This window comes from Tachyglossus aculeatus, chromosome 8 (assembly GCF_015852505.1).
Source record: "Tachyglossus aculeatus isolate mTacAcu1 chromosome 8, mTacAcu1.pri, whole genome shotgun sequence".
NCBI classification, from domain to species: Eukaryota; Metazoa; Chordata; class Mammalia; order Monotremata; family Tachyglossidae; genus Tachyglossus; species Tachyglossus aculeatus.
Genome location: NC_052073.1, coordinates 35,187,434 through 35,214,355, shown reverse-complemented (window position 1 = coordinate 35,214,355; position 26,922 = coordinate 35,187,434). Strand labels below are relative to the sequence as shown.

General features: G+C 52.6%; 1 protein-coding gene across 1 annotated transcript in view; it reads left to right on the top strand.

Annotated features, from left to right (window-relative positions):
• Positions 1–26,922, top strand: part of TGM6 (transglutaminase 6) — a 44,621-nt gene that overhangs the window by 7,329 nt on the left and 10,370 nt on the right. The window contains exons 3-9 of the mRNA XM_038750706.1: positions 6,505–6,783; positions 7,618–7,736; positions 11,770–11,898; positions 15,295–15,472; positions 18,533–18,671; positions 20,386–20,489; positions 24,691–24,936. Of these exons, the coding sequence (XP_038606634.1) occupies positions 6,505–6,783; positions 7,618–7,736; positions 11,770–11,898; positions 15,295–15,472; positions 18,533–18,671; positions 20,386–20,489; positions 24,691–24,936 (1,194 nt within the window). The remainder of the gene's footprint in view (positions 1–6,504; positions 6,784–7,617; positions 7,737–11,769; positions 11,899–15,294; positions 15,473–18,532; positions 18,672–20,385; positions 20,490–24,690; positions 24,937–26,922) is intronic.

Sequence of the window (26,922 nt, the reverse complement as noted above, 5' to 3'; positions counted from 1 at the left end):
TGAGGTGGAGGCTGAGGTGGAGGTCGAGGCTGTGACTGAGGTGGAGGCTGACGCTGAGGTGGAGGCCGAGGCTGTGACTGAGGTGGAGGCTGACGCCGAGGTGGAGGCCGAGGCTGTGACTGAGATGGAGACTGAGGTGGAGGCTGAGGCTGAGGTGGAAGTCAAGGCTGTGACTGAGGTGGAGGCCGAGGCTGTGACTGAGGTGGAGGCTGAGGCCTAGGTGGAGGCTGAGGTGGAGGTCGAGGCTGTGACTGAGGTGGAGGCTGAGGCCGATATGGTGGCTGAGGTAGAGGCCGAGACTGTGACTGAGGTGGAGGCTGAGGTAGAGGCCGAGGCTGTGACTGAGATGGAGACTGAGGTGGAGGCTGAGATGGAGGTCGAGGCTGTGACTTAGGTGGAGGCTGAGGCCAAGGTGCAGGCCGAGGCTGTGACTGAGGTGGAGGCTGAGGCCAAAGTGCAGGCCGAGGCTGTGACTGAGGTGGAGGCTGAGGAGGAGGCCGAAGCTGTGACTGAGGTGGAGGCTGATGCCGAGGTGGAGGCTCAGGTGGAGGCCAAGGCTGTGACTGAGGTGGAGGCTGAGGTGGGGGTCAAGGCTGTGACTGAGGTGGAGGCTGAGGCCAAGGTGGAGGCTGAGGTGCAGGCCGAGGCTGTGCCTGAGGTGGAGGCTGACGCTGAGGTGGAGGCTGAGGTGGAGGTCGAGGCTGTGACTGAGGTGGAGGCTGAGGCCAAGGTGGAGGCTGAGGAGCAGGCCGAGGCTGTGACTGAGGTGGAGGCTGACGCCAAGGTGGAGGCTGAGGTGGAGGTCGAGGCTGGGACTGAGGTGGAGGCTGAGGCCAAGGTGCAGGCCGAGGCTGTGACTGAGGTGGAGGCTGAGGCCAAAGTGCAGGCCGAGGCTGTGACTGAGGTGGAGACTGAGGTGGAGGCTGAGGCCAAGGTGGAGGCTGAGGTGCAGGCCAAGGCTGTGACTGAGGTGGAGGCTGACGCTGAGGTGGAGGCTGAGGTGGAGGTCGAGGCTGTGACTGAGGTGGAGGCTGAGGTGGAGGTCGAGGCTGTGACTGAGGTGGAGGCTGAGGCCAAGGTGGAGGCTGAGGTGGAGGCCGAGGCTGGGACTGAGATGGAGACTGAGGTGGAGGCTGAGGCCAAGGTGGAGGCTTAGGCTCAGGTGGAAGTCAAGGCTGTGACTGAGGTGGAGCCTGAGGCCAAAGTGCAGGCCGAGGCTGTGACTGAGGTGGAGGCTGAGGTGGAGGCTGAGGTGGAGGCCGAGGCTGTGACTGAGGTGGAGGCTGACGCCGAGGTGGAGGCTGAAGTGGAGGTCAAGGTTGTGACTGAGGTGGAGGCTGAGGCCGAGGTGGAGGCTGAGGTGGAGGCCGAGGCTGGGACTGAGATGGAGACTGAGGTGGAGGCTGAGGCCGAGGTGGAGGTCAAGGCTGTGACTGAGGTGGAGGCTGAGGCCAAGGTGGAGCCTGAGGTGCAGGCCGAGACTGTGACTGAGGTGGAGGCTGAAGCCGATGTGGAGGCTGAGGTGGAGGTCAAGCCAGTGACTGAGGTGGCGGCTGAGGCCAAGGTGGAGGTCGAGGCTGTGACTGAGGTGGAGGCTTACGCCAAGGTGGAGGCCAAGGCTGTGACTGAGGTGGAGGTCGAGGCTGTGACTGAGGTGGAACCTTACGTCGAGGTGGAGGCCGAGGCCAAGGTGGAAGCTGAGGTGGAGGTCGAGGCTGTGACTGAGGTGGAGGCTGAGGCCAAGGTGGAGGCTGAGGTGGAGGTCAAGGCTGTGACTGAGGTGGAGGCCGAGGCTGTGACTGAGGTGGAGGCTGAGGCCAAGGTGGAGGCTGAGGCTGAGGTCAAGGCTGTGACTGAGGTGGAGGCCGAGGCTGTGACTGAGGTGGAGGTGGAGGCTGAGGTGGAGGTCAAGGCTGTGACTGAGGTGGAGGCTGAGGCCAAGGTGGAGGCTGAGGCCAAAGTGCAGGCCAAGGCTGTGACTAAGGTGGAGGCTGAGGTGAGGGCTGAAGCCAAGGTGGAGGCTGAGGTGGAGGCCAAGGCTGTGACTGAGGTGGAGACTGAGGCAGATGCTGAGGCCAAGGTGGAGGCCAAGGCTGTGACTGAGGTGGAGGCTGAGGTGGAGGCCGAGGCTGTGACTGAGGTGGAGGCTGAGGTAATGACGATAATAATAATAGTATCTGTGAAGCACTTACTATGTGCCAAGCACTGTTCTAAGCACCGGGGAAGCTACAAGGTGATCAGGTGGCCCCATGGGGGATTCCCGGTCTTCATCCCCATTTTCCAGATGAGGGAACTGAGGCCCAGAGAAGGGAAGCGACACACCCCAAATCCCCCAGCCGACAAGGGGCGGAGCGGGGATTCGAACCCACGACCTCCGACTCCCAAGCCTGGGCGGGCTCTTGCCCCTGAGCCCCGCTGCTTCTCGGAGGCTGAAGTGGAGGCTGAGGAGGAGGCCGAGCCTGTGACTGAAGTGGAGCGACTGGCCCAGAGCCACCCAGCAGATACTTAATAATAATTCAGTCGCATTTACTGAGCGCTCACCTGTGTAGTAAGCGCTTGGAAAGTAGAAATCAGCAATAAAGAGAGGCAATCCCTGCCCGAATCGGGTCCCTGTCCTCTCCTAAGCGCTCAGTCTAGGACTCTACGGTCCTTTAAGGGCAGAGAAGGTGGGTCTGCCCACTCTATTGGACTCTCCCGAGCGCTCAGTACAGTGCCCCGCGCACGCGGCAGGCGCTTAGTCTGCACGTCTGATGGACGCCTCTGCCCCTTGTCAGCTGTGTGACTTTGGTCGAGTCACTTCACTTCTCTGGGCCTCAGTTCCCTCATCTGCAAAATGAGGATTAATCAATCAATCATATTTATTGAGCGCTTACTGTGTGCAGAGCACTGTATTAAGCGCTTGGGAAGTACAAGTTGGCACCGTGAGCCCCATGTGGGGCAACCTGATCACCTTGTCACCTCCCCAGCGCTTAGAGCAGTGCTTGGCACGTAGTAAGTGCTTAATAAATGCCATCGTTATCTAGAGAGGCAGCGTGGCTCAGTGGGAAAGAGCCCGGGCTTTGGAGTCAGAGGGCATGGGTTCGAATCCCGACTCTGCCGATTGTCAGCTGGGTGACTTTGGGCAAGTTACTTCACTTCTCTGGGCCTCAGTGACCTCATCTGTAAAATGGGGATTAAGACTGTGAGCCCCTCATGGGACAACCTGATCACCTGGTAACCTCCCCAGCGCTTAGAACAGTGCTTTGCACATAGTAAGCGCTTAATAAATGCCATTATTATTATTATTATTATTGATTCGTGACGGACGGACTGATGGATCGATTGGCGGGCCGGTGGACGGACGGACAACTCGACGGGGGTCAAGAGCTGGACGGAGCAGAGAAGCGGTGCAGCTCAGTGGGTAGAGCCCCAGCTTGGGAGTCAGAGGTCGTGGGTTCTAATCCTGCCTCCGCCACTTCTCAGCTGTGTGACTTGGGGCAAGTCACTTCCCTTCTCTGGGCCTCAGTGACCTCATCTGTCAAATGGGGATGAAGACGGTGGGCCCCACAGGGGACAACCTGATCACCTTGTATCCCCCCCCAGCGCTTAGAACAGTGCTTGGCACATAGAAAGCGCTTAACAAATACCATTATTATTATTATTATTATTATTATTATTATTATCATTATTATTATTATCTGCTGGGTGACTTCGGGCCAGTCGCTTCACTTCTCTCAGTTCCTCCTCTGTGAAATGGGGATGAAGACCGTAAGCCCCACGGGGGACAACCTGATGACCTTGTATCCCCCCCAGCGCTTAGAAAAGTGCTTGGCACATAGTAAGCGCTTAACAAATGCCATTATTATTATTATTATTATTATTATTATTATTATTATCTGCTGGGTGACTTTGGGCCAGTCGCTTCACTTCTCTCAGTTCCTCCTCTGCGAAATGGGGATGAAGACCATGAGCCCCACGGGGGACAACCTGATCACCTTGTATCCCTCCCAGCGCTTAGAACAGTGCTTGGCACATAGTAAGCGCTTAACAAATACCATTATTATTATTATTATTGTTATTATTATTATTATCTGCTGGGTGACTTCGGGCCAGTCGCTTCACTTCTCTCAGTTCCTCCTCTGCGAAATGGGGATGAAGACCATGAGCCCCACGGGGGACAACCTGATCACCTTGTATCCCCCCCAGCGCTTAGAACAGTGCTTGGCACATAGTAAGCGCTTAAAAAATACCATCATTATTATTATTATTATTATCTGCTGGGTGACTTTGGGCCAGTCACTTCACTTCTCTCAGTTCCTCCTCTGTAAAATGGGGACGAAGACCGTGAGCCCCACGGGGGACAACCTGATCACCTTGTATCCCCCCCCAGCGCTTAGAACAGTGCTTGGCACATAGTAAACGCTTAACAAATACCATTATTATTATTATTATTATTATTATTATTATTATTATCTGCTGGGTGACTTTGGGCCAGTCGCTTCACTTCTCTCAGTTCCTCCTCTGCGAAATGGGGATGAAGACCGTGAGCCCCACGGGGGACAACCTGATCACCTTGTATCCCCCCCCCAGCGCTTAGAACAGTGCTTGGCACATAGTAAGCGCTTAACAAATACCATTATTATTATTAGTATTATTATTATTGTTATTATTATCTGCTGGGTGACTTTGGGCCAGTCGCTTCACTTCTCTCAGTTCCTCCTCTGTGAAATGGGGACGAAGACCATGAGCCCCACAGGGGACAACCTGATGACTTTCTATCCCCCCCAGCGCTTAGAACAGAGCTTGGCACATAGTAAGCGCTTAACAAATACCATTATTATTATTATTATTATTATTATTATTATTATCTGCTGGGTGACTTCGGGCCAGTCGCTTCACTTCTCTCAGTTCCTCCTCTGCGAAATGGGGAGGAAGACTGTGAACCCCACGGGGGACAACCTGATCACCTTGTATCCCCCCCAGCGCTTAGAACAGTGCTTGGCACATAGTAAGCGCTTAACAAATACCATTATTATTATTATTATTATTATTATTATTATCTGCTGGGTGACTTTGGGCCAGTCCCTTCGTTTCTCTCAGTTCCTCCTCTGTCAAATGGGGATGAAGACCATGAGCCCCACGTGGGACAACCTGATGACTTTGTAGCCCCCCCAGCGCTTAGAACAGTGCTTGGCACATAGTAAGCGCTTAACAAATACCATTATTATTATTATTATTATTATTATTATTATTATTATTATTATTATTATCTGCTGGGTGACTTTGGGCCAGTCCCTTCGTTTCTCTCAGTTCCTCCTCTGTCAAATGGGGATGAAGACCATGAGCCCCACGTGGGACAACCTGATGACTTTGTAGCCCCCCCAGAGCTTAGAACAGTGCTTGGCACATAGTAAGTGCTTAACAAATACCATTATTATTATTATTATTATTGTTATTATCATTATTATTATTATCTGCTGGGTGACTTTGGGCCAGTCGCTTCACTTCTCTCAGTTCCTCCTCTGCGAAATGGGGATGAAGACCGTGAGCCCCACGGGGGACAACCTGATCACCTTGTATCCCCCCCAGCGTTTAGAACAGTGCTTGGCACATAGTAAGCGCTTAACAAATACCACCATTATTATTATTATTATTATTATCTGCTGGGTGACTTTGGGCCAGTCGCTTCACTTCTCTCAGTTCCTCCTCTGCGAAATGGGGATGAAGACCGTGAGCCCCACGGGGGACAACCTGATCACCTTGTATCCCCCCCAGCGCTTAGAACAGTGCTTGGCACATAGTAAGCGCTTAACAATCAATCAATCAATCAATCAGTCATATTTATTGAGCGCTTACTATGTGCAGAGCACTGTACTAAGCGCTTGGGAAGTACAAATTGGCAACATATAGAGACAGTCCCTACCCAACAGCGGGCTCACAGTCTAAAAGGGGGAGACAGAGAACAAAACCAAACATACTAACAAAATAAAATAAATAGGATAGATATGTACAAGTAAAATAAATAAATAAATAAATAGAGTAATAAATATGTACAAATACCATTATTATTATTATTATTATTATTGTTATTATTATTATTATCTGCTGGGTGACTTTGGGCCAGTCGCTTCACTTCTCTCAGTTCCTCCTCTGCGAAATGGGGATGAAGACCGTGAGCCCCACGGGGGGCAACCTGATCACCTCGTATCCCCCCCGCCAGCGCTTAGAACAGTGCTTGGCACATAGTAAGCGCTTAACAAATACCATCATCATTATTATTATTATTATTATTATTATCTGCTGGGTGACTTTGGGCCAGTCGCTTCACTTCTCTCAGTTCCTCCTCTGTCAAACGGGGATGAAGACCGTGAGCCCCACGGGGGACAACCTGATCACCTTGTCTCTCCCCCGGCGCTTAGTACGGCGCTGGGCACGTAGTAAGCGCTTCACAGATGCCATCTTCATTATTAGTAATATTATTATCGACCGCCCGGCGGGTGAACGGTCACCTCCCGTCCCCGGCAGGGTCCCGGGCGTCGGAGGAGCTCCGGACCAAGGCCTTGTTCTCCACGTCGGAGGAGGAGGAGGAGGAGGAGGAGGAAGAGGAGGCCGAGGCCCGCTGGAAGGCCGCGGTGGAGGCCAAAGAGGAGGCCGGGCCTCCCAACGCGGTGGGGGTCTCCATCTGCAGCCCGGCCGACGCGCCCGTAGGCCGCTACAAGCTGAGCGTCCGCGTGTCCTCGCGTGGCCCGCGCAGCGTCCAGAAGCTGGGGCAGTTTGTGCTGCTCTTCAACCCCTGGGCTCCGGGTAAGGTCTGCGGCCTCAGTTTCCCCACGCCGGGACTTCCCCGGACGCCCAGTCCCCGCTCTGCCGGTTCCTTCGCCCGCCAAACTCCCGGGAAAACAAGCAGGCCTTTCGTTCGTTCAGTCGTATTTATTGAGTGCTTACTGTGTGCAGGGCACTGTACTAAGCGCTTGGGACGTACAAGTTGGCAACATAGAGAGACGGTTCCTACCCGACAGCGAGCTCACAGTCTAAAAACAGTGGGCCTTTGTGTTTATTAACGAGAATAATCAGCAATGGGCTATTTCTTGAGCGCTTACTGTGTGCAGAGCACTGTACTAAGCGCTTGGGAAGTCCAAGTTGGTAACATATAGAGACAGTCCCTACCTGACAGCGAGCTCTCAGTCTAGAAACAGTGGGCCTTTGTGTTTATTAACGAGAATAGTCATCAATGGACTATTTCTGGAGCGCTTACTGTTGTGCAGAGCACTGTACTAAGCGCTTGGGAAGTCTAAGTCGGCAACATCTAGAGACGGTCCCTACCCGACAGCGGGCACTGTACTAAGCGCTTGGGAAGTCCAAGTTGGCAACATATAGAGACAGTTCCTACCCGACAGCGGGCTCACAGTCTAGAAACAGTGGGCCTTTGTGTTTATTAGCGAGAATAATCATCAATGGGCTATTTCTTGAGCGCTTACTGTGTGCAGAGCACTGTACTAAGCGCTTGGGAAGTCCAAGTTGGCAACATAGAGAGACGGTCCCTACCCAACAGCGGGCCCACTGACCCTTAGGACCCTTTGACATCCCCTGCGACCCCCTGACCCCCGGGCCCCCCTTCCCCCTCCCCGCCCCCCGCAGAGGATGCGGTGCACCTGAGCTCGGAGGAGGAGCGGGAGGAGTACGTGCTCAACGAGCACGGCGTCATCTTCCGCGGCGTCAAGGAGCGCATCCGCCCCCAGGGATGGAACTACGGCCAGGTGAGGGGGCCGGGGACCGGGCCGTTGCTATGGGCGGGGCCTGGACCGTTGCTATGGGCTGGACCGGGCCGTTGCTATGGGCGGGGCCGAGCCCGTTGCTATGGGCAGGGCCGGGATCGTTGCTACGGGCGGGATCATGACCGTTGCTATGGGCGGGGCCTGGACCGTTGCTATGGGCAGGGCCGGGATCGTTGCTATGGGCGGGATCCTGACCGTTGCTATGGGCGGGGCCTGGACCGTTGCTATGGGCTGGACCGGGCCGTTGCTATGGGCGGGGTCATGCCCGTTGCTATGGGCAGGGCCGGGATCGTTGCTACGGGCGGGATCATGACCGTTGCTATGGGCGGGGCCTGGACCGTTGCTATGGGCTGGACCGGGCCGTTGCTATGGGCGGGGTCATGCCCGTTGCTATGGGCAGGGCCGGGATCGTTGCTACGGGCGGGATCCTGACCGTTGCTATGGGCGGGGCCTGGACCGTTGCTATGGGATGGACCGGGCCGTTGCTATGGGCGGGGTCATGCCCGTTGCTATGGGCGGGGCCGAGATCGTTGCTACGGGCGGGATCATGCCCGTTGCTATGGGCGGGATCCTGACCGTTGCTATGGGCGGGGCCTGGACCGTTGCTATGGGCTGGACCGGGCCGTTGCTATGGGCGGGGCCATGCCCGTTGCTATGGGCGGGGCCTGGACCGTTGCTATGGGCTGGACCGGGCCGTTGCTATGGGCGGGGTCATGCCCGTTGCTATGGGCAGGGCCGGGATCGTTGCTACGGGCGGGATCATGACCGTTGCTATGGGCGGGGTCTGGACCGTGGCTATGGGCGGGGTCATGCCCGTTGCTATGGGCGGTCCTGGACCGTTGCTATGGGCTGGACCGGGCCGTTGCTATGGGCGGGGTCATGCCCGTTGCTATGGGCAGGGCCGGGGTCGTTGCTACGGGCGGGATCATGACCGTTGCTATGGGCGGGGCCTGGACCGTTGCTATGGGCGGGGTCATGCCCGTTGCTATGGGCAGGGCCGGGACCGTTGCTACGGGCGGGATCATGACCGTTGCTATGGGCGGGGCCGAGCCCGTTGCTATGGGCAGGGCCGGGATCGTTGCTATGGGCGAGGCCCAGGCCGTTGCTACGGCCGGGGGGCGGGACCGTTGCTATGGGCGGGGCCCTGACCGTTGCTATGGGCGAAGCCCGGGCCGTTGCTACGGGCTGGGGGCGGTACCGTTGCTATGGGCGGGGCCAAGACCGTTGCTATGGGCTGTGGTTGGGCCGTTGCTATGGGCGAGGCCCGGACCGTTGCTATGGGCTGGGGGGGCGGTACCGTTGCTATGGGCGGGGCCATCATGATCATCAATCGTATTTATTGAGCGCTTACTACGTGCAGAGCACTGGACTAAGCGCTTGGGAAGTACAAATTGGCAACATGTAGAGACAGTCCCTACCCAACAGTGGGCTCACAGTCTAAAAGACTGTCGGGACCGTTGCTATGGGAGGGACCGGTCCCGTTGCTATGGAAGGGACCGGGCCCGTTGCTATTAAAGGGAATTCTAGATCTGCACGTAGATACCCAAGCGCTATGGCGGGGGAGGGAGGTAGAGGAAAGGGAGAGAGTCGGGGTGACGGGGAAAGGAGGGGGAGCAGAGGAAAAGGGACCCCTGACCCGGTGACCCCTGTGACCCCCGGGACCCCCTCACTTTTAGCCTGGGAAGGCCCCTTGGAGGAAACGTGTCCTGTTTTGGCGCTGTACCTTCTGGAGCGCTCAGTACAGAGCTCCGTCCACTGCCCATTATTCCTATTAAGTGCCTTCGAGTCGTTTCCGATTCCTAGCGACTCCGCGGACGGACTCTCTCCGGACCGTCCCATCCCCTGCCACGCTCCGCATCCTTTCTTCCGTGTCCGTTGTTAGGGCCTCTTTCCATCCACCTGCCGGTCTCCCTCTCCCACGTTTTCCCTGGAATTTTCCTAGCCTTCGTGCCTTCTCCGTAGAATCCGTCTTCCTGATGGAGTGTCCCAAATCTGCTCATCGAAGTGGAATCATTCGGCCTTCCAAAGACCACTTTGGCTTAAATTTGCTCCCAAATCCATCTGTTTTGTCTTCCGGCCCGTCCGCGGTCTTCGCCAAAGCCCTCTCCGACACCGCGTCTCAAAAGAATCGATGTTCTTTCTATCCCGTTTCTTCACTGTCCGGCTTTGGGATCCCAGCTCTCGACAGATATGATGGATGGATGGATCGATCGATCGATCGAAAAGAGACGGGCCACGGTCCTAAATTTCCTGGCCCGGGTGAGCAGGCTGGTCACCATTTCTGACTTTTCTCTCCATTTTCCCTCTCTTTATTTCTCTTTCTCACTCTTTATTCCTCTCTCCATCTCTCTCTCTATATTTGTCTCTCCTTCCCCACCCCTGAGCTCGCGGTCTCCGAGCACTGCGCTAAGCGCTTGGGAGAGTCCAACGCAGTAGAGTCGGCAGCCGCGGACCCCCGGGGAGCCGACATCCACCTCCGCAGCGGACGGAAACCCGTCACCGTCGGCTTTGTAGGCCTCAATCCCCCGGCCCCCTCCTACCTCCCCTCGCCGGTCGTCTACTACAGTCCGGCCCTCACGCTCCGCTCTTCTAACGCCCACTTTCTCCCTGGGCCTCCGTCTCGTCTATCTTGCCGCCGGCCCAAGGCCTCCCGCCTCAAATCCCACAGACCGTCGCTCTCCCGGCCTTCAGAGCCGTAGGGAAGGCCCACCTCCTCCTCCCAGAAGCCTTCCCTGACTGCATCCCCCTTTTCCTCTTCTCCCGCTCCCTTCCGCGTCACCCGAACTCGCCCCCCGTCCCCCTCCTCCCTCATTTATTCCTTTCCCCTCACGTCCCTCTCCCCCTCTAGGCCGTCACCTCCTTGTGAGCGGGGACTGGGCCTCTTTGCTGGATTCCCCCAAACGCTCAGTCCATCATCATCATCATCAATCGTATTTATTGAGCGCTTACTGTGTGCAGAGCGCTGTACTAAGCGCCTGGGAAGTACAAGTCGGCAACATATACCCAGTGGGTGCTCAATAAACACGACTGAATGAATGAAAAAGTGGCACAATGACGATAAGTCGCTTCACTTCTCCGGGCCTCCGGGCCCTCATCTGTCAAGTCCATTCATTCATCCATTCAATCGTATTTACTGAGCGCTTACTGTGTGCAGAGCGCTGTACTGGGCGCTCGGGAAGTACAAGCCGGCAACATAGAGAGACGGTCCCTACCCAACGACGGGCTCACAGTCTCGAAATGGGGATGAAGACCGCGAGCTCCGTCAGACCCCGAAGCGGCGCAGCTCAGTGGAAAAAGCCCGGGCTTTGGAGTCAGAAGTCACGGGTTCAAATCCCGGCTCCGCCACTCATCAGCTGGGTGACTTTGGGCGAGTCACTTCATATTTATTTTACTTGTACCTACCTATTCTATTTATTTTATTGTGTTAGTACGTTTGGTTTTGTTCTCTGTCTCCCCCTTTGAGACCGTGAGCCCGCTGTCGGGTAGGGACCGTCTCTAGATGTTGCCAACTTGGACTTCCCAAGCGCTTAGTCCAGTGCTCTGCACCCAGTAAGCGCTCAATAAATACGATTGAGTGATTGATTGATTCTCTGGGCCTCATCTGCCAAATGGGGATGAAGACTGGGAGCCCCCCGAGGGACAACCCGATCACCTTGTAACCTCCCCGGCGCTTCGACCAGGGCTTGGCACATAGTAAGCGCTTAATAAATGCCATCGTTATTATTTTACAGATGAGGCACAGAGAAGTTAAAAGTGCCTTTGGGCCAATCACTTCGCTTCTCTGGGCCTCAGTTCCCTCCTCTGTCAAATGGGGATGAAGACTGTGAGCCCCCCGAGGGACAACCCGATCACCTTGTAACCTCCCCGGCGCTTCGAACAGTGCTTGGCACATAGTAAGCGCTTTATAAATTCGATCATTATTATTATTATTATTATTATCATCCGGGGGGCCGGGAGGGGTCCCCTAGCCGGGGCGCCTGGCCACCCCTCGCCCTCCCGCTCCCCCCCGGCCCAGTTCGAGGAGAACATCCTGAACATCTGCCTGTCCATCCTGGACCAAAGCCCCGCCGCCCGGCTGGATCCGCTCATGGACGTCAGCCGACGAGGGGACCCCATCTACGTCAGCAGGGTGGTCAGCGCCATGGTGAGGCCGTCGGGGGGCTGGGGGAGACCCCCAACTCTGGAGGGGAGGGGCAGGGGGGCTGCGTGACCGCGGGCGAGTCGCTTCGCTTCTCTGGGCCTCGTCTGTCAAATAATAATAATCATTCTGGTATTTGTGAAGCGCTTACTATGTGCCCAGCACTGTCCTAAGCGCTGGGGGACATACAATCAATCAATCAATCAATCAGTCGTATTTATTGAGCGCTTCCTATGTGCAGAGCACTGTACTAAGCGCTTGGGAAGTACAAATTGGCAACACCTAGAGACAGTCCCTACCCGGCAGCGGGCTCACAGTCTAAGAGGGGGAGACAGAGAACAAAACCAAACATACCAACAAAATAAAATAAATAAAGAAACAAAATAAAATCAATAGGATAGAAATGTACAAGTAAAATAAATAAATAAATAAATGAATATACAAGGTCATCGGACGGTCCCCCGTGGGGCTCATAAGCGCTGGGGGAGGGATACGAGGTGATCGGGTTGTCCCCCGTGGGGCTCCCGGTCTTCATCCCCGTTTTCCAGATGAGGTCACTGAGGCCCGGAGAAGTAAAGCGACTCGCCCAACGTCACCCGGCTGATAAGCGGCGGAGCCGGGATTCGAACCCACGACCTCTGACTCCCAAGCCCGGGCTCTTTCCGCCGGCATATAGTAAGCGCCTCGGAAACACCTTCAGTGGCAAGAACCCGGGCTTGGGACCCAGAGGTCATGGGTTTTAATCCCATTCATTCATTCATTCATTCATTCATCCATCCATTCATTCATTCAATGGTATTCATTCATTCATCAATCGTATTTATTGAGCACTTACTGTGTGCAGAGCACTGGACTAATTCATTCATTCAATCGTATTTATTGAGCGCTTACTGTGTGCAGAGCACTGTACTAAGCGCTTGGGAAGTCCAAGTCGGCAACATCTAGAGCCGGTCCCGACCCAACAGCGGGCTCATAGTAAGCGCTTAATAAATGCCATTTTTTAAAAAAAGAGGGGAGACAGACAACAAAACAAAACACGTGGACGGGTGTCAAGTCATCCCAGCTCCTCCGCTTGTCGGCTGTGTGACCTTGGGCGAGTCGCTTCACTTCTCCGGGCCTCAGTTTCCTCATCTGTCAAATGGGGATGGAGACCGGGAGCCCCAAGGGGGACAACCTGATCACCTTGTATGCCCCCCCACCCCGCAGTGCTGAGCACATAGTAAGCGCTTAACAAATGCCATCATCATTATTGTTATTATTATTATCGTCCTGATTCATTCATTCACTCACTCATCCCATCATATTTATTGAGCGCTTACCATGTGCAGAGCACTGGACTAAGCGCTTGGGAAGTTGCCCACCGGCAGCGCCTAGAACAGCGCTGGGCACCTAGTAAGCGCTTAACAAATGCCATCATCATTATTATTATTATCATCCTGATTCATTCATTCACTCATCCCATCACATTTATTGAGCGCTTACCATGTGCAGAGCACTGGACTAAGCGCTTGGGAAGTTGCCTGCTGGCAGCGCCTAAATTATTATTATTATTATTATTATTATTATTATTATTATCATCCTGATTCATTCATTCACTCATCCCATCATATTTATTGAGCGCTTACCATGTGCACAGCACTGGACTAAGCGCTTGGGAAGTTGCCCGCCGGCAGCGCCTAGAACAGTGCTGGGCAAGTAGTAAGCGCTTAACAAATGTCATTATCATTATTATTATTATTATTATCATCCTGATTCACTCATTCACTCATTCCATCGGACTGATTGGGAGCTTATCGTGTGCAGAGCACTGGACTAAGCGCTTGGGAAGTTGCCTGCCGGCAGCGCCTAGATTATTATTATTATTATTATTATCATCCTGATTAACTCATTCACTCATCCCATCATATTGATTGAGCGCTTACCATGTGCAGAGCACTGGACTAAGCGCTTGGGAAGTTGCCCACCGGCAGCACCTAGAACAGTGCTGGGCACCTAGTAAGCGCTTAACAAATGTCATTATCATTATCATTATTATTATTATTATTATTATCGTCCTGATTGACTCATTCACTCATCCCATCATATTTATTGAGCGCTTACCATGCGCAGAGCACTGGACTAAGCGCTTGGGAAGTTGCCCGCCGGCAGCGCCTAGAACAGTGCTGGGCACCTAGTAAGTGCTTAACAAATGCCATCATCATTATTATTATTATCATCCTGATTCACTCATTCACTCATCCCGTCATATTTATTGAGCGCTTACCGTGTGCAGAGCACTGGACTAAGCGCTTGGGAAGATGCCCGCGCTTAACAAATGCCATCATCATTATTATTATTATCATCCTGATTCACTCATTCACTCATCCCATCATATTGATTGAGCGCTTACCATGCGCAGAGCACTGGACTAAGCGCTTGGGAAGTTGCCCGCCAGCAGCGCCTAGAACAGCGCTGGGCACCTAGTAAGTGCTTAACAAATGCCATCATCATTATTATTATTATCATCCTGATTCACTCATTCACTCATCCCGTCATATTTATTGAGCGCTTATCGTGTGCAGAGCACTGGACTAAGCACTTGGGAAGATGCCCACGCTTAACAAATGCCATCATCATTATTATTATTATCATCCTGATTCACTCATTCACTCATCCCATCATATTTATTGAGCGCTTACCATGTGCAGAGCACTGGACTAAGCGCTTGGGAAGATGCCCGCCGGCAGCACCTACAACAGTGCTGGGCACCTAGTAAGCGCTTAACAAATGCCATCATTATTATTATTATTATTATTATTATTATTATTATTATTATTATCATCCTGATTCACTCATTCACTCATTCCATTGCACTGACTGGGCGCTTATCGTGTGCAGAGCACTGGACTAAGCGCTTGGGAAGATGCCCGCGCTTAACAAATGCCATCATCATTATTATTATTATCATCCTGATTCACTCATTCACTCATCCCATCATATTTATTGAGCGCTTACCATGTGCAGAGCACTGGACTAAGCGCTTGGGAAGATGCCCGCCGGCAGCACCTACAACAGTGCTGGGCACCTAGTAAGCGCTTAACAAATGCCATCATCATTATTATTATTATTATTATTATTATTATCGTCCTGATTCATTCATTCACTCATTCCATCGTATTGATTGGGCGCTTACCATGTGCAGAGCACTGGACTAAGCGCTTGGGAAGTTGCCCGCTGCAGTGCTGGGCACCTAGTAAGCGCTTAACAAATGCCATCATCACCATTATTATTATTATTATTATCGTCCTGATTCACTCATTCACTCGTTCCATCGCATTGATTGGGCGCTTACCGTGTGCAGAGCACTGGACTAAGCGCTCGGGAAGTTGGCAACCTGACGGTGATGGTGACTCTCGTTCGCAGGTGAACAGCAACGACGACAAGGGAGTGATAGAGGGCCAGTGGCGGGGCGACTACAGCGGGGGGACCGACCCCCTGGCTTGGAGGGGCAGCGTGGCCATCCTCCGCAAGTGGTTTCGCACCCGCTACAAGCCCGTCAAGTTTGGCCAGTGCTGGGTCTTCGCCGGGGTGATGTGCACAGGTGACTCGCGGGGGGGGGGACCCGGGGCCGGCCGGGGGGCCCGTCTTCATTATAATGACGACGGTGATGGCATTGGGTGAGCGCTTAGTAGGTGGCGGGCACTGTACTGAGCGCCGGAGGCACTGAGCTAACAATAACAATAATAATAATGGTATTTGTTGAGCGCTTACTATGTGACAGGCACTGTACAACCACTACTACTAGTAATAATGATGATGATGGTATTTGTTAAGCGCTCACTATGTGGCAGGCACTGTACTACTACTACTAACAATAATAATGATGGTGGTATTTGTTAAGCGCTCACTGTGTGACAGGCACTGTACTACTACTACTAATAATAACGATGGTGGTATTTGTTAAGCGCTCACTATATGACAGGCACTGCACTACCACTACTACTAGTAATAATAATGATGATGGTATTTGTTAAGCGCTTACTACGTGGCAGGCACTGTACTACAACTACTACTACTACTACTACTAGTAATAATAATGATGGTGGTATTTGTTAAGCGCTCACTATGTGACAGGCACTGTACTACTACTACTAACAATAATAATGATGGTGGTATTTGTTAAGCGCTCACTATGTGACAGGCACTGTACTGCTACTACTAACAATAATAATGATGGTGGTATTTGTTAAGCACTCACTATGTGACAGGTACTGTACTACTACTACTACTAACAATAATAATGATGGTGGTATTTGTTAAGCGCTCACTATGTGACAGGCACTGTACTACTACTACTAGCAATAATAATGATGGTGGTATTTGTTAAGCGCTCACTATGTGACAGGCACTGTACTACTACTACTAACAATAATAATGATGATGGTATTAAGCGCTCACTATGTGACAGGCACTGTACTACCACTACTACTACTAATAATGATGATGGTATTTGTTAAGCGCTCACTATGTGACAGGCACTGTACTACTACTACTACTACTACTACTATTACTAACAATAATAATGATGATGGTATTTGTTAAGCGCTCACTATGTGACAGGCACTGTACTACTACTACTAACAATAATAATGATGGTGGTATTTGTTAAGCGCTCCCTATGTGACAGGCACTGTACTACTATCATCATCATCATCAATCGTATTTATTGAGCGCTTACTATGTGCAGAGCACTGTACTAAGCGCTTGGGAAGTACAAACTGGCAACACATAGAGACAGTCCGTACCCAACAGTGGGTTCACAGTCTAAAAGGGGGAGACAGAGAACAAAACCAAACATACTAACAAAGTAAAATAAATAGAATAGATATGTACAAATAAATTAAATAAATAAATAGAGTAAAAAAATATGTACAAACATATATACATATATACAGGTAACAATAATAATGATGATGGTATTTCTTAAGCGCTCACTGTGTGACAGGCACTGTACTACCACTACTACTAGTAGTGATAATAACGATGGTGGTCTTTGTTAAGCGCTTACTACGTGACAGGCACTGTACTACTACTATTAATAATAATAATCATCATCAATCGTATTTATTGAGCGCTTACTATGTGCAGAGCACTGGACTAAGCGCTTGGGAAGTACAAATTGGCAACATATAGAGACAGTCCCTACCCAACAGTGGGCTCACAGTCTAATAATAATGATGATGGCATTTGTTAAGCGCTCACTATGTGACAGGCACTGTACTACTACTACTAACAATAATAATGATGGTGGTATTTGTTAAGCGCTCACTATGTGACAGGCACTGTACTACCACTACTACTAACAATAATAATGATGATGGTATTTGTTAAGCGCTCACTATGTGACAGGCACTGTACTACTACTACTACTAACAATAATAATGATGGTGGTATTTGTTAAGCGCTCACTACGTGACAGGCACTGTACTATACTACTACTAACAATAATAATGATGGTGGTATTTGTTAAGCGCTCACTACGTGACAGGCACTGTACTACCACTACTACTAGTAATAATAATGATGATGGAATTTGTTAAGCGCTTACTACATGACAGGCACTGTACTACTACTACTAATAATAATGATGATGGTATTGGTTAAGCGCTTACTAGGTGACAGGCACTGTACTGAGCGCTGGAGGCACTGAGCTAACAATAATAATAATGGTATTTGTTAAAAGTGCTTACTATGTGACAGGCACTGCATACTACTACTACTACTACTACTACTAATAATGATGATGGTATTTGTTAAGCGCTTACTACGTGACAGGCACTGTACTACTACTATTAATAATAACAATGATGATGGTATTGGTTAAGCGCTTACTAGGTGACAGGCACTGTACTGAGCGCTGGAGGCACTGAGCTAACAATAATAATAATGATGGTATTTGTTAACAAATTTGTTACTACTAGTACTACTACTACTAATAATGATGATGGTATTTGTTAAGTGCTTACTACGTGACAGGCACTGTACTACTACTAGTAATAATAATGATGATGATGGGATTGGTTAAGCGCTTACTAGGTGACAGGCACTGTACTGAGCGCTGGAGGCACTGAGCTAACAATAATAATAATGATGGTATTTGTTAACAAATTTGTTACTACTAGTACTACTACTAATAATAATGATGATGGTATTTGTTAAGCGCTTACTACGTGACAGGCACTGTACTACTACTATTAATAATAATGATGATGATGGTATTGGTTAAGCGCTTACTAGGTGACAGGCACCGTACTGAGCGCTGGAGGCACTGAGCTAACAATGATAATAATGATGGTATTTGTTAACAAATTTGTTACTACTAGTACTACTACTACTAATATTGATGATGGTATTTGTTAAGCGCTACTATGTGACAGGCACTGTACTACTAATACTACTAATTAATACTACTAATAATTAATAATCATTAATACTACTAATAATGATGATGATGGTATTGGTTAAGCGCTTACTAGGTGGCAGGCACTGTACTGAGCGCTGGAGGCACTGAGCTAACAATAATAATAATGGTATTGGTTAACAAATTTGTTACTACTAGTACTACTAGTACTACTAATGATGCTGGTATTTGGCGTTTCAGTGCTGCGGTGCCTGGGGCTGGCCACGCGCGTCGTGTCCAACTTCAACTCCGCCCACGACACGGACGGGAACCTCATCGTGGACAAATACGTGGACAGCTTCGGCCGGGCCCTGGACGACATCACCGAGGACAGCATGTGGTGCGGGGCCCCGGGCCGGGGGGACGGGGAGGAGGACGGAAAGGAGGAGGAGGAAGGGGAGGAGGAGGAGGAGGAGGAGGGAAAGAGGAGGAAAAGGAGGAGGAAAAGGAGGAGGAGGAGAAGAGGAGGACAAGGAAGAGGAAAAGGAGGAAGAGGAAGAGGAGGAGGGGGAAAGGAGGAGGAGGAGGGGGAAAGAAGGAGGAGGAGAAGAGGAGGACAAGGAAGAGGAAAAGGAGAAGGAGGAAGAGGAGGAGGAGGGAAAGGAGGAGGAGGAAAAGGAAGAGGAGGCGGAGGGGGAAGAGGAGGAGGGGGAAAGGAGGAGGAGGGAAAGGAGAAGGAGGAAAAGGAAGAGGAGGAGGAGGAGGAAAAGAGGAGGAGGAGGAAAGGAGGAGGAGGAGGGAAAGGAGGAGGAGGAGGGAAAGTAGGAGGAAGGAAAGGAGGAGGAGGGAAAAGAGGAGGAAATGGGGGAGGAGGAGGAAAAGGAAGAGGAGGGGGAGGAGGAGGAGGAGGGAAAGGAGGAGGAGAGGGAGGAAAAGGAGGAGGAGGAAGAGGAGCGAAAGGAGGAGGAGGAAAAGGGGAGGGAAAGGAGGAGGAGGAGGAAAGGGAGGAGGTGAAAGAGGAGGAAGAGAAGGAGGAGAAAAGGAGGTGGAGGAGGAGGAGGAAAAGGAAGAGGAGGAGGAGGGAAAGGAAGAGGAGGAGGGAAAGTAGGAGGAAGGAAAGGAGGAGGAGGAGGAAAGGGAGGAGGTGAAAGAGGAGGAAGAGGAGGAGGAGAAAAGGAGGTGGAGGAGGAGGAGGAAAAGGAAGAGGAGGAGGAGGGAAAGGAAGAGGAGGAGGGAAAGTAGGAGGAAGGAAAGGAGGAGGAGGGAAAAGAGGAGGAAAAGGGGGAGGTGGAGGAAAAGGAAGAGGAGGGGGAGGAGGAGGAGAGGGAGGAAAAGGAGGAGGAGGAAAGGGAGGAGGTGAAAGGAAAAGGAGGAGAAAAGGAGGTGGAGGAGGAGGGAAAGGAGGAGGAGGAAGAGGAGGAAAAGAAGGAGGGGGAGGAGAAGAGGAGGAGGAGGGAAAGGAGGAGGAGAAAAAAGAGGAGGAGGGGCAAGGAAGAGGATGAAGAGGAGGAAAAGGAGGAGGGGGAGGAGAAGAGGAGGAGGAGGAAAAGAAGGAGGTGAAAGAGGAAGAAAAGGAGGAGGAAGAGGAGGAAAATGAGGAGGAGAAGGTGGAGGGGGGAAGAGGAGGCAGAGCGGGGAAAGGAGGAGAGGAGGAGGAGGAAGAGGAGGAAAAGGAGGAAGAGGAGGAAAAGGAGGAGCAAGAAGATGATAAGAGGGAAAAGGCAGGAGGAAGAGGAAAAAGAGAAGGAGGGGAAGGGGAGGAGGAGGAAGGAGTGAGTACCCACGAGGTGCTCCCCCCACCCCCGTCCCCCGTACTGAGCGCTGGGGAAGAGGGACAAGCCAGAGAAGGGACCGATTCCCGGCCCACGAGGGGCTTCGATCACAGGATCTATTGCGGGCCCACTGGGTGCGGGCGGGGCAGTGTAGTGAGCGCCGGGGGAAAGGACGAGGCTTGGAACCTGGGACCTCGGACTCCAAAGCCCGGGCTCTTTCCACCGAGCCACGCTGCTTCTCTGGTAGCCGTCGTGGGACTTACTGAGCACCCCTGGGTGGGGGATGGAGACCGGAAGGGGGGGCGTCCCGGACTCCTGGGACCAAACTCCGGATCCCGGCAGGAACTTCCACGTTTGGAACGAGAGCTGGTTCGCCCGGCCGGACCTGGGGTCCTCCTACGGTGGTTGGCAGGTCTTGGACGCCACCCCTCAAGAGCAGAGTCAAGGTGGACACACACCCCCCCCCCCCCGGGCCCATCCCCGACCCCCAAAACCCACCCCCGGCCCCCCGGGCCTTCCCCGTCGACGGCGGCCATCGAGCGCTTCCCGCGGGCCGAGCGCTGTACTGAGCGCCTGGCCGACGGAGCCAGTCTCCCCCATCCCCGCCTTCGAGGTCGCCACTGTGTGCGGAGCACCGGGGAGAGTCCAGTACAGTCCCTGGAGGGAGTCCCGGCACGCGGAGGCCTGAGCGCTCCGCTGAACCGCTCGGGAGGGTCTGGGTGTTTGTGAGTGTCTATGTGCGGTGTATGTGTGTGGGTCTGTTTTGGGGGGGGGGGGGCTGTATGTGTGTCCGTGAGTATGTGTGCGGCCACGTGCGGGCCCGTGTCCGTGCGTCGGCGTCCAGGTGTGGACACGTGTGTGTCCGTGTCTGGGTGTGTCTGCGGCCATGTGGGTGCTTGCTTGTGTGTATCTCCATGTGTGGTTACGTGTGTGTCCGCGTGGGTGTTTGTGTGTGGATATGTGTATGTCCGTGTCTGCGTTTGTGTCCATGTGGGTGCTTTTGTGTGACCGTGTGTGGATATGTGTGTTTCCATGTGGGTGTTTGTGTGCGTGTATCTGTGTGTGTGTGTCCATGTGGGTGCCTGTATCCGTGTGTGTCCTTGGCCATTTGGGTGTCCGTGTGGGTGCTTGTGTGTGACCGTGTGTGGATATGTGTGTTTCCATGTGGGTGTCTGTGCGTGTATCTGTGTGTGTGTCCATGTGGGTGCCTGTTTCCGTGTGTGTCCATGGCCATGTGTGTGTCCATGTGGGTGTTTTTGTGTGCGTCCATTTATTGAGCGCTTCCCGCGTGCAGAGCACTGTACTAAGCACTTGGGAAGTCCAAGTCGGCAACATCTAGAGACGGGCCCTACCCAACATTCATTCATTCATTCATTCAATCGTATTTATTGAGCGCTTCCCGCGTGCAGAGCACTGGACTAAGCGCTTGGGAAGTCCAAGTCATCAACATCTAGAGACGGTCCCTACCCAACAGTGGGCTCACAGGCTATAGGTGCTCAATATTCATTCATTCATTCAATCGTATTCATTCATTCATTCATTCAATCGTATTTATTGAGTGCTTACTGTGTGCAGAGCACTGGACTAAGCGCTTGGGAAGTCCAAGTCGGCAACATCTAGAGGCGGTCCCTACCCAACAATGGGCTCACAGTCTAGAAGGGATTGATAATGATGGCATTTGTTAAGTGCTCAATATTCATTCATTCATTCATTCATTCATCCATCCATTCATTCGTCCATTCACTCAATCGTATTTCTTCATTCATTCATTCATTCAATCGTATTTATTGAGCGCTTCCCGCGTGCAGAGCACTGGACTAAGCGCTTGGGAAGTCCAAGTTGGCAACATCGAGAGACGGGCCCTACCCAACATTCATTCATTCATTCATTCAATCGTATTTATTGAGTGCTTCCTGCGTGCAGAGCACTGGACTAAGCGCTTGGGAAGTCCAAGTCGGCAACATCTAGAGACGATCCCTACCCCACATTCATTCATTCATTCATCCAATCGTATTTATTGAGCGCTTCCCGCGTGCAGAGCACTGGACTAAGCGCTTGGGAAGTCCAAGTCGGCAACATCTAGAGACGGGCCCTACCCAACATTCATTCATTCATTCATTCAATCGTATTTATTGAGCGCTTCCCGCGTGCAGAGCACTGGACTGAGCGCTTGGGAAGTCCAAGTCGGCAACATCTAGAGACGGTCCCTACCCAACAGTGGGCTCACAGGCTAGAAGGGATTAATAATGATGGCATCTGTTAAGTGCTCAATATTCATTCATTCATTCAATCGTATTCATTCATTCATTCATTCAATCGTATGTATTGAACGCTTCCCGTGTGCAGAGCACTGGACTAAGCGCTTGGGAAGTCCAAGTCGGCAACATCTAGAGGCGGTCCCTACCCAACAATGGGCTCACAGTCTAGAAGGGATTAATAATGATGGCATTTGTTAAGTGCTCAATATTCATTCATTCATCCATCCATCCATCCATTCATTCGTCCATTCATTCAATCGTATTTCTTCATTCATTCGTTCATTCAATCGTATTTATTGAGCGCTTCCTTTGTGCAGAGCGCTGGACTAAGCGCTTGGGAAGTCCAAGTTGGCAACATCTAGAGACGGGCCCTACCCAACATTCATTCATTCATTCATCCAATCGTATTTATTGAGCGCTTCCCGCGTGCAGAGCACTGGACTAAGCGCTTGGGAAGCCAAGTTGGCAACATCTAGAGACGGTCCCTACCTGACAGCGGGCTCACAGTCTAGAAGGGATTAATAATGATGGCATTTGTTAAGTGCTCAATATTCATTCATTCATTCAATCGTATTTATTCATTCATTCAGTCAGTCGTATTTATTGAGTGCTTCCTGTGTACAGAGCACTGTACTAAGCGCTTGGGAAATCCAAGTCGGCAACATCTAGAGACGGTCCCTACTCAACAATGAGCTCACAGTCTGGAATAGATTAATGATAGCATTTAAGTGCTTAATTTCATTCATTCATTCATTCATTCTTTCATTCATCCATCCAATCGTATTTCTTCATTCATTCATTCAATCGTATGTATTGAGCGCTTCCTGTGTGCAGAGCGCTGGACTAAGCGCTTGGGAAGTCCAAGTCGGCGACGTCTAGAGATGGGCCCTACCCAACATTCATTCATTCATTCATCCAATCGTATTTATTGAGCGCTTCCCGCGTGCAGAGCACTGGACTAAGCGCTTGGGAAGTCCAAGTTGGCAACATCTAGAGACGATCCCTACCCAACATTCATTCATTCATTCATCCAATCGTATTTATTGAGCGCTTCCTGCGTGCAGAGCACTGGACTAAGCGCTTGGGAAGTCCAAGTCGGCAACATCTAGAGACAATCCCTACCCCACATTCATTCATTCATTCATCCAATCGTATTTATTGAGCGCTTCCCGCGTGCAGAGCACTGGACTAAGCGCTTGGGAAGTCCAAGTCGGCAACATCTAGAGACGGTCCCTACTCGACAATGAGCTCACAGTCTGGAAGGGATTAATGATAGCATTTAAGTGCTTAATTTCATTCATTCATTCATTCATTCTTTCATTCATCCATCCAATCGTATTTCTTCATTCATTCATTCATTCATTCATTCATTCAATCGTATGTATTGAGCGCTTCCTGTGTGCAGAGCACTGGACTAAGCGCTTGGGAAGTCCAAGTCGGCAACATCTAGAGACGGTCCCAACCCAACAGCGGGCTCACAGGCTAGAAGGGATTAATGATGGCATGTGTTAAGCACTTAATATTCATTCATTCATTCAATCGTACTTATTGAGCGCTTCCCGCGTGCAGAGCACTGGACTAAGCGCTTGGGAAGTCCAAGTCGGCAACATCAAGAGACGATCCCTACCCAACATTCATTCATTCAATCGTATTTATTGAGCGCTTCCTGTGTGCAGAGCACTGGACTAAGCACTTGGGAAGTCCAAGTCGGCAACATCTAGAGACGGGCCCTACCCAACATTCATTCATTCATTCATCCAATCGTATTTATTGAGCGCTTCCCGCGTGCATAGCACTGTACTAAGCACTTGGGAAGTCCAAGTCGGCAACATCTAGAGACGGGCCCTACCCAACATTCATTCATTCATTCATTCAATCGTATTTGAGTGCTTCCTGTGTGCAGAGCGCTGTACTAAGTGCTTGGGAAGTCCAAGTTGGCAACATCTAGAGACGGTCCCTACCCAACATTCATTCATTCATTCAATCGTATTTATTGAGCGCTTCCCACGTGCAGAGCACTGGACTAAGCGCTTGGGAAGTCCAAGTCAGCAACATCTAGAGACGGTCCCTACCCAACATTCATTCATTCATTCATCCAATCGTATTTATTGAGCGCTTCCCGCGTGCAGAGCACTGGACTAAGCGCTTGGGAAGTCCAAGTTGGCAACATCTAGAGACGGGCCCTACCCAACATTCATTCATTCATTCATCCAATCGTATTTATTGAGCGCTTCCCGCGTGCAGAGCACTGGACTAAGCGCTTGGGAAGTCCAAGTCGGCGACATCTAGAGACGGCCCCTACCCGACAGCGGGCTCACAGCCCCGTGGGCGTCCGCGCGTGTGCCCCCGCGCCCGCCCCCGTGACGGCGTGTCCGTCCCCGCGCGGCAGGCGTGTTCCGGTGCGGGCCCGCGTCGGTGGCGGCCATCCGGGAGGGCGAGGTGGACCTGGCCTACGACGGGCCGTTCGTGTTCGCCGAGGTGAACGCCGACTGCGTGACGTGGCTGTGCGGGGCCTCCGCCGCCGCCCGCGAGCCCGTCCGCACGGACCCCCGCGCCGTCGGGGCGCGCCTCACCACCAAGGCCCTGCGAGGGGACCGGCCCTGCGACCTCACCCGCTCCTACAAGCACCCCGAGGGTGAGGGCGACCCCCAAGTACGCCCCGCCGGGCTCTGTACTGAGCGCCGGGGATGGGCAGACCCACCCCGAGAAGCCACCCGTTTGGCCTGGCGGTGGTCGGGGGGCGTTTACTGAGCTCCCGGTGGGCGTCGGGCACCGTACTGAGCGCCCACGACGGAAAAGGGACCCATTCTCCGTTCACGAGGGGCTTCTAGCGGCCTAGCGGTGGTCGGGGCGTTTATCGAGCCCCCAATGGGTGTCGGGCACTGTACTGAGTGCCGGGGGACAGACCAACCCCGAGAAGCCACCCGGTGGTCGGGGGCGTTTACCAAGCTCCCAGTGGGCGTCGGGCACCGTACTGAGCACCGAGGAGCGCCCACGACGGAAAAGGGACCCATTCTCCTCTCACGAGGGGCTTCTATCAGCCTAGTGGTGGTCTGGGGGTTGATCAAGCTCCCACTGGGTGTCAGGCACTGTATTGAGTGCCAGGGAGAGCCCAGAACAGAAAAGCCACCCGTTCGGCCTAGCGGTGGTCGGGGGCGTTTACCGAGCTCCCGGTGGGCGTCGGGCACTGTACTGAGCGCCCACAATGGAAAAGGGATCCATTCCCCACTCACGAGGGGCTTCTATCGGCCTAGTGGTGGACTGGGGGTTTGTCGAGCTCCCAGTGGGTGTCGGGCACTGTACTGAGTGCCGGGGGACAGACCAACAACGAGAAGCCATCCATTTGGGCTAGGGGTGGTCGGGGGCGTTTATCGAGCTCCCGGTGGGCGTCGGGCACCTTACTGAGTGCCAAGGAGCGCCTGGAATGGAAAAGGGACCCATTCTCCACTCACAAGGAGCTTCTATCAGCCTAGCAGTGGTCGGGGGGTTTATCGAGCTCCCAGTGGGTGTCGGGCACTGTACTGAGCGCCGGGGGACAGACCGACCCCAAGAAGCCACCCGTTCGGCCTGGCGGTGGTCGGGGGCGTTTACTGAGCTCCCGGTGGGCGTCGGGCACTGTACTGAGTGCCCACAACGGAAAAGGGACCCATTCTCCTCTCACGAGGGGCTTTTATCGGCCTAGTGGTGGTCTGGGGGTTTATCGAGCTCCCACTGGGTGTCGGGCACTGTACTGAGCGCCGGGGAGAGCCCAGAACGGAAAAGCAACCCATTTGGCCTAGTGGTGGTCGGGGGGTTTATCGAGCTCCCAGCAGGTGTCGGGCACTGTACTGAGCGCCGGGGAGAGCCCAGAACAGAAAAGCCACCCATTCAGCTTCGCAGTAGTCAAGGTGTTTACCGAGCTCCCGCTGGGTGTCAGGCACTGTACTGAGCGCCGGGGACAGCTTAACACAGAGAAGCGACCCATTTGGCCTAGTGATGGTCGGGGGGTTTATCGAGCTCCCAGTGGGTGTTGGGCGCTGTACTGAGCGCCGGGCAGTAGTAAGCGCTTAAGGAAAACTGTCCCCGTCATTATGCCTTCGGACGGTGCCCGGCCTGTAGTAAGCGCTTAAGGAAAACCGTCCCCGTCATTATGCCTTCGGACGGTGCCCAGCCTGTAGTAAGCGCTTAAGGAAAACCGTCCCCGTCATCATGCCTTAGGACGGTGCCCGGCCTGTAGTAAGCGCTTAAGGAAAACCGTCCCCGTCATTATGCCTTCGGACGGTGCCCAGCCTGTAGTAAGCGCTTAAGGAAAACCGTCCCCGTCATCATGCCTTAGGACGGTGCCCAGCCTGTAGTAAGCGCTTAAGGAAAACCGTCCGCGTCACTATCCCTTAGGACAGTGCCTGGCCTGTAGTAAGCGCTTAAGGAAAACCATCCCTGTCACTACGGCTTCGGACGGTGCCCGGCCTGTAGTAAGCGCTTAAAGGAAAACCGTCCCCGTCATTATGCCTTAGGACGGTGTCCGGCCTGTAGTAAGCGCTTAAGGAAAAGCGTCCCCGTCATTATGCCTTCGGACGGTGCCTGGCCTGTAGTAAGCGCTTAAGGAAAAGCGTCCCCGTCATTATGCCTTCGGACGGTGCCC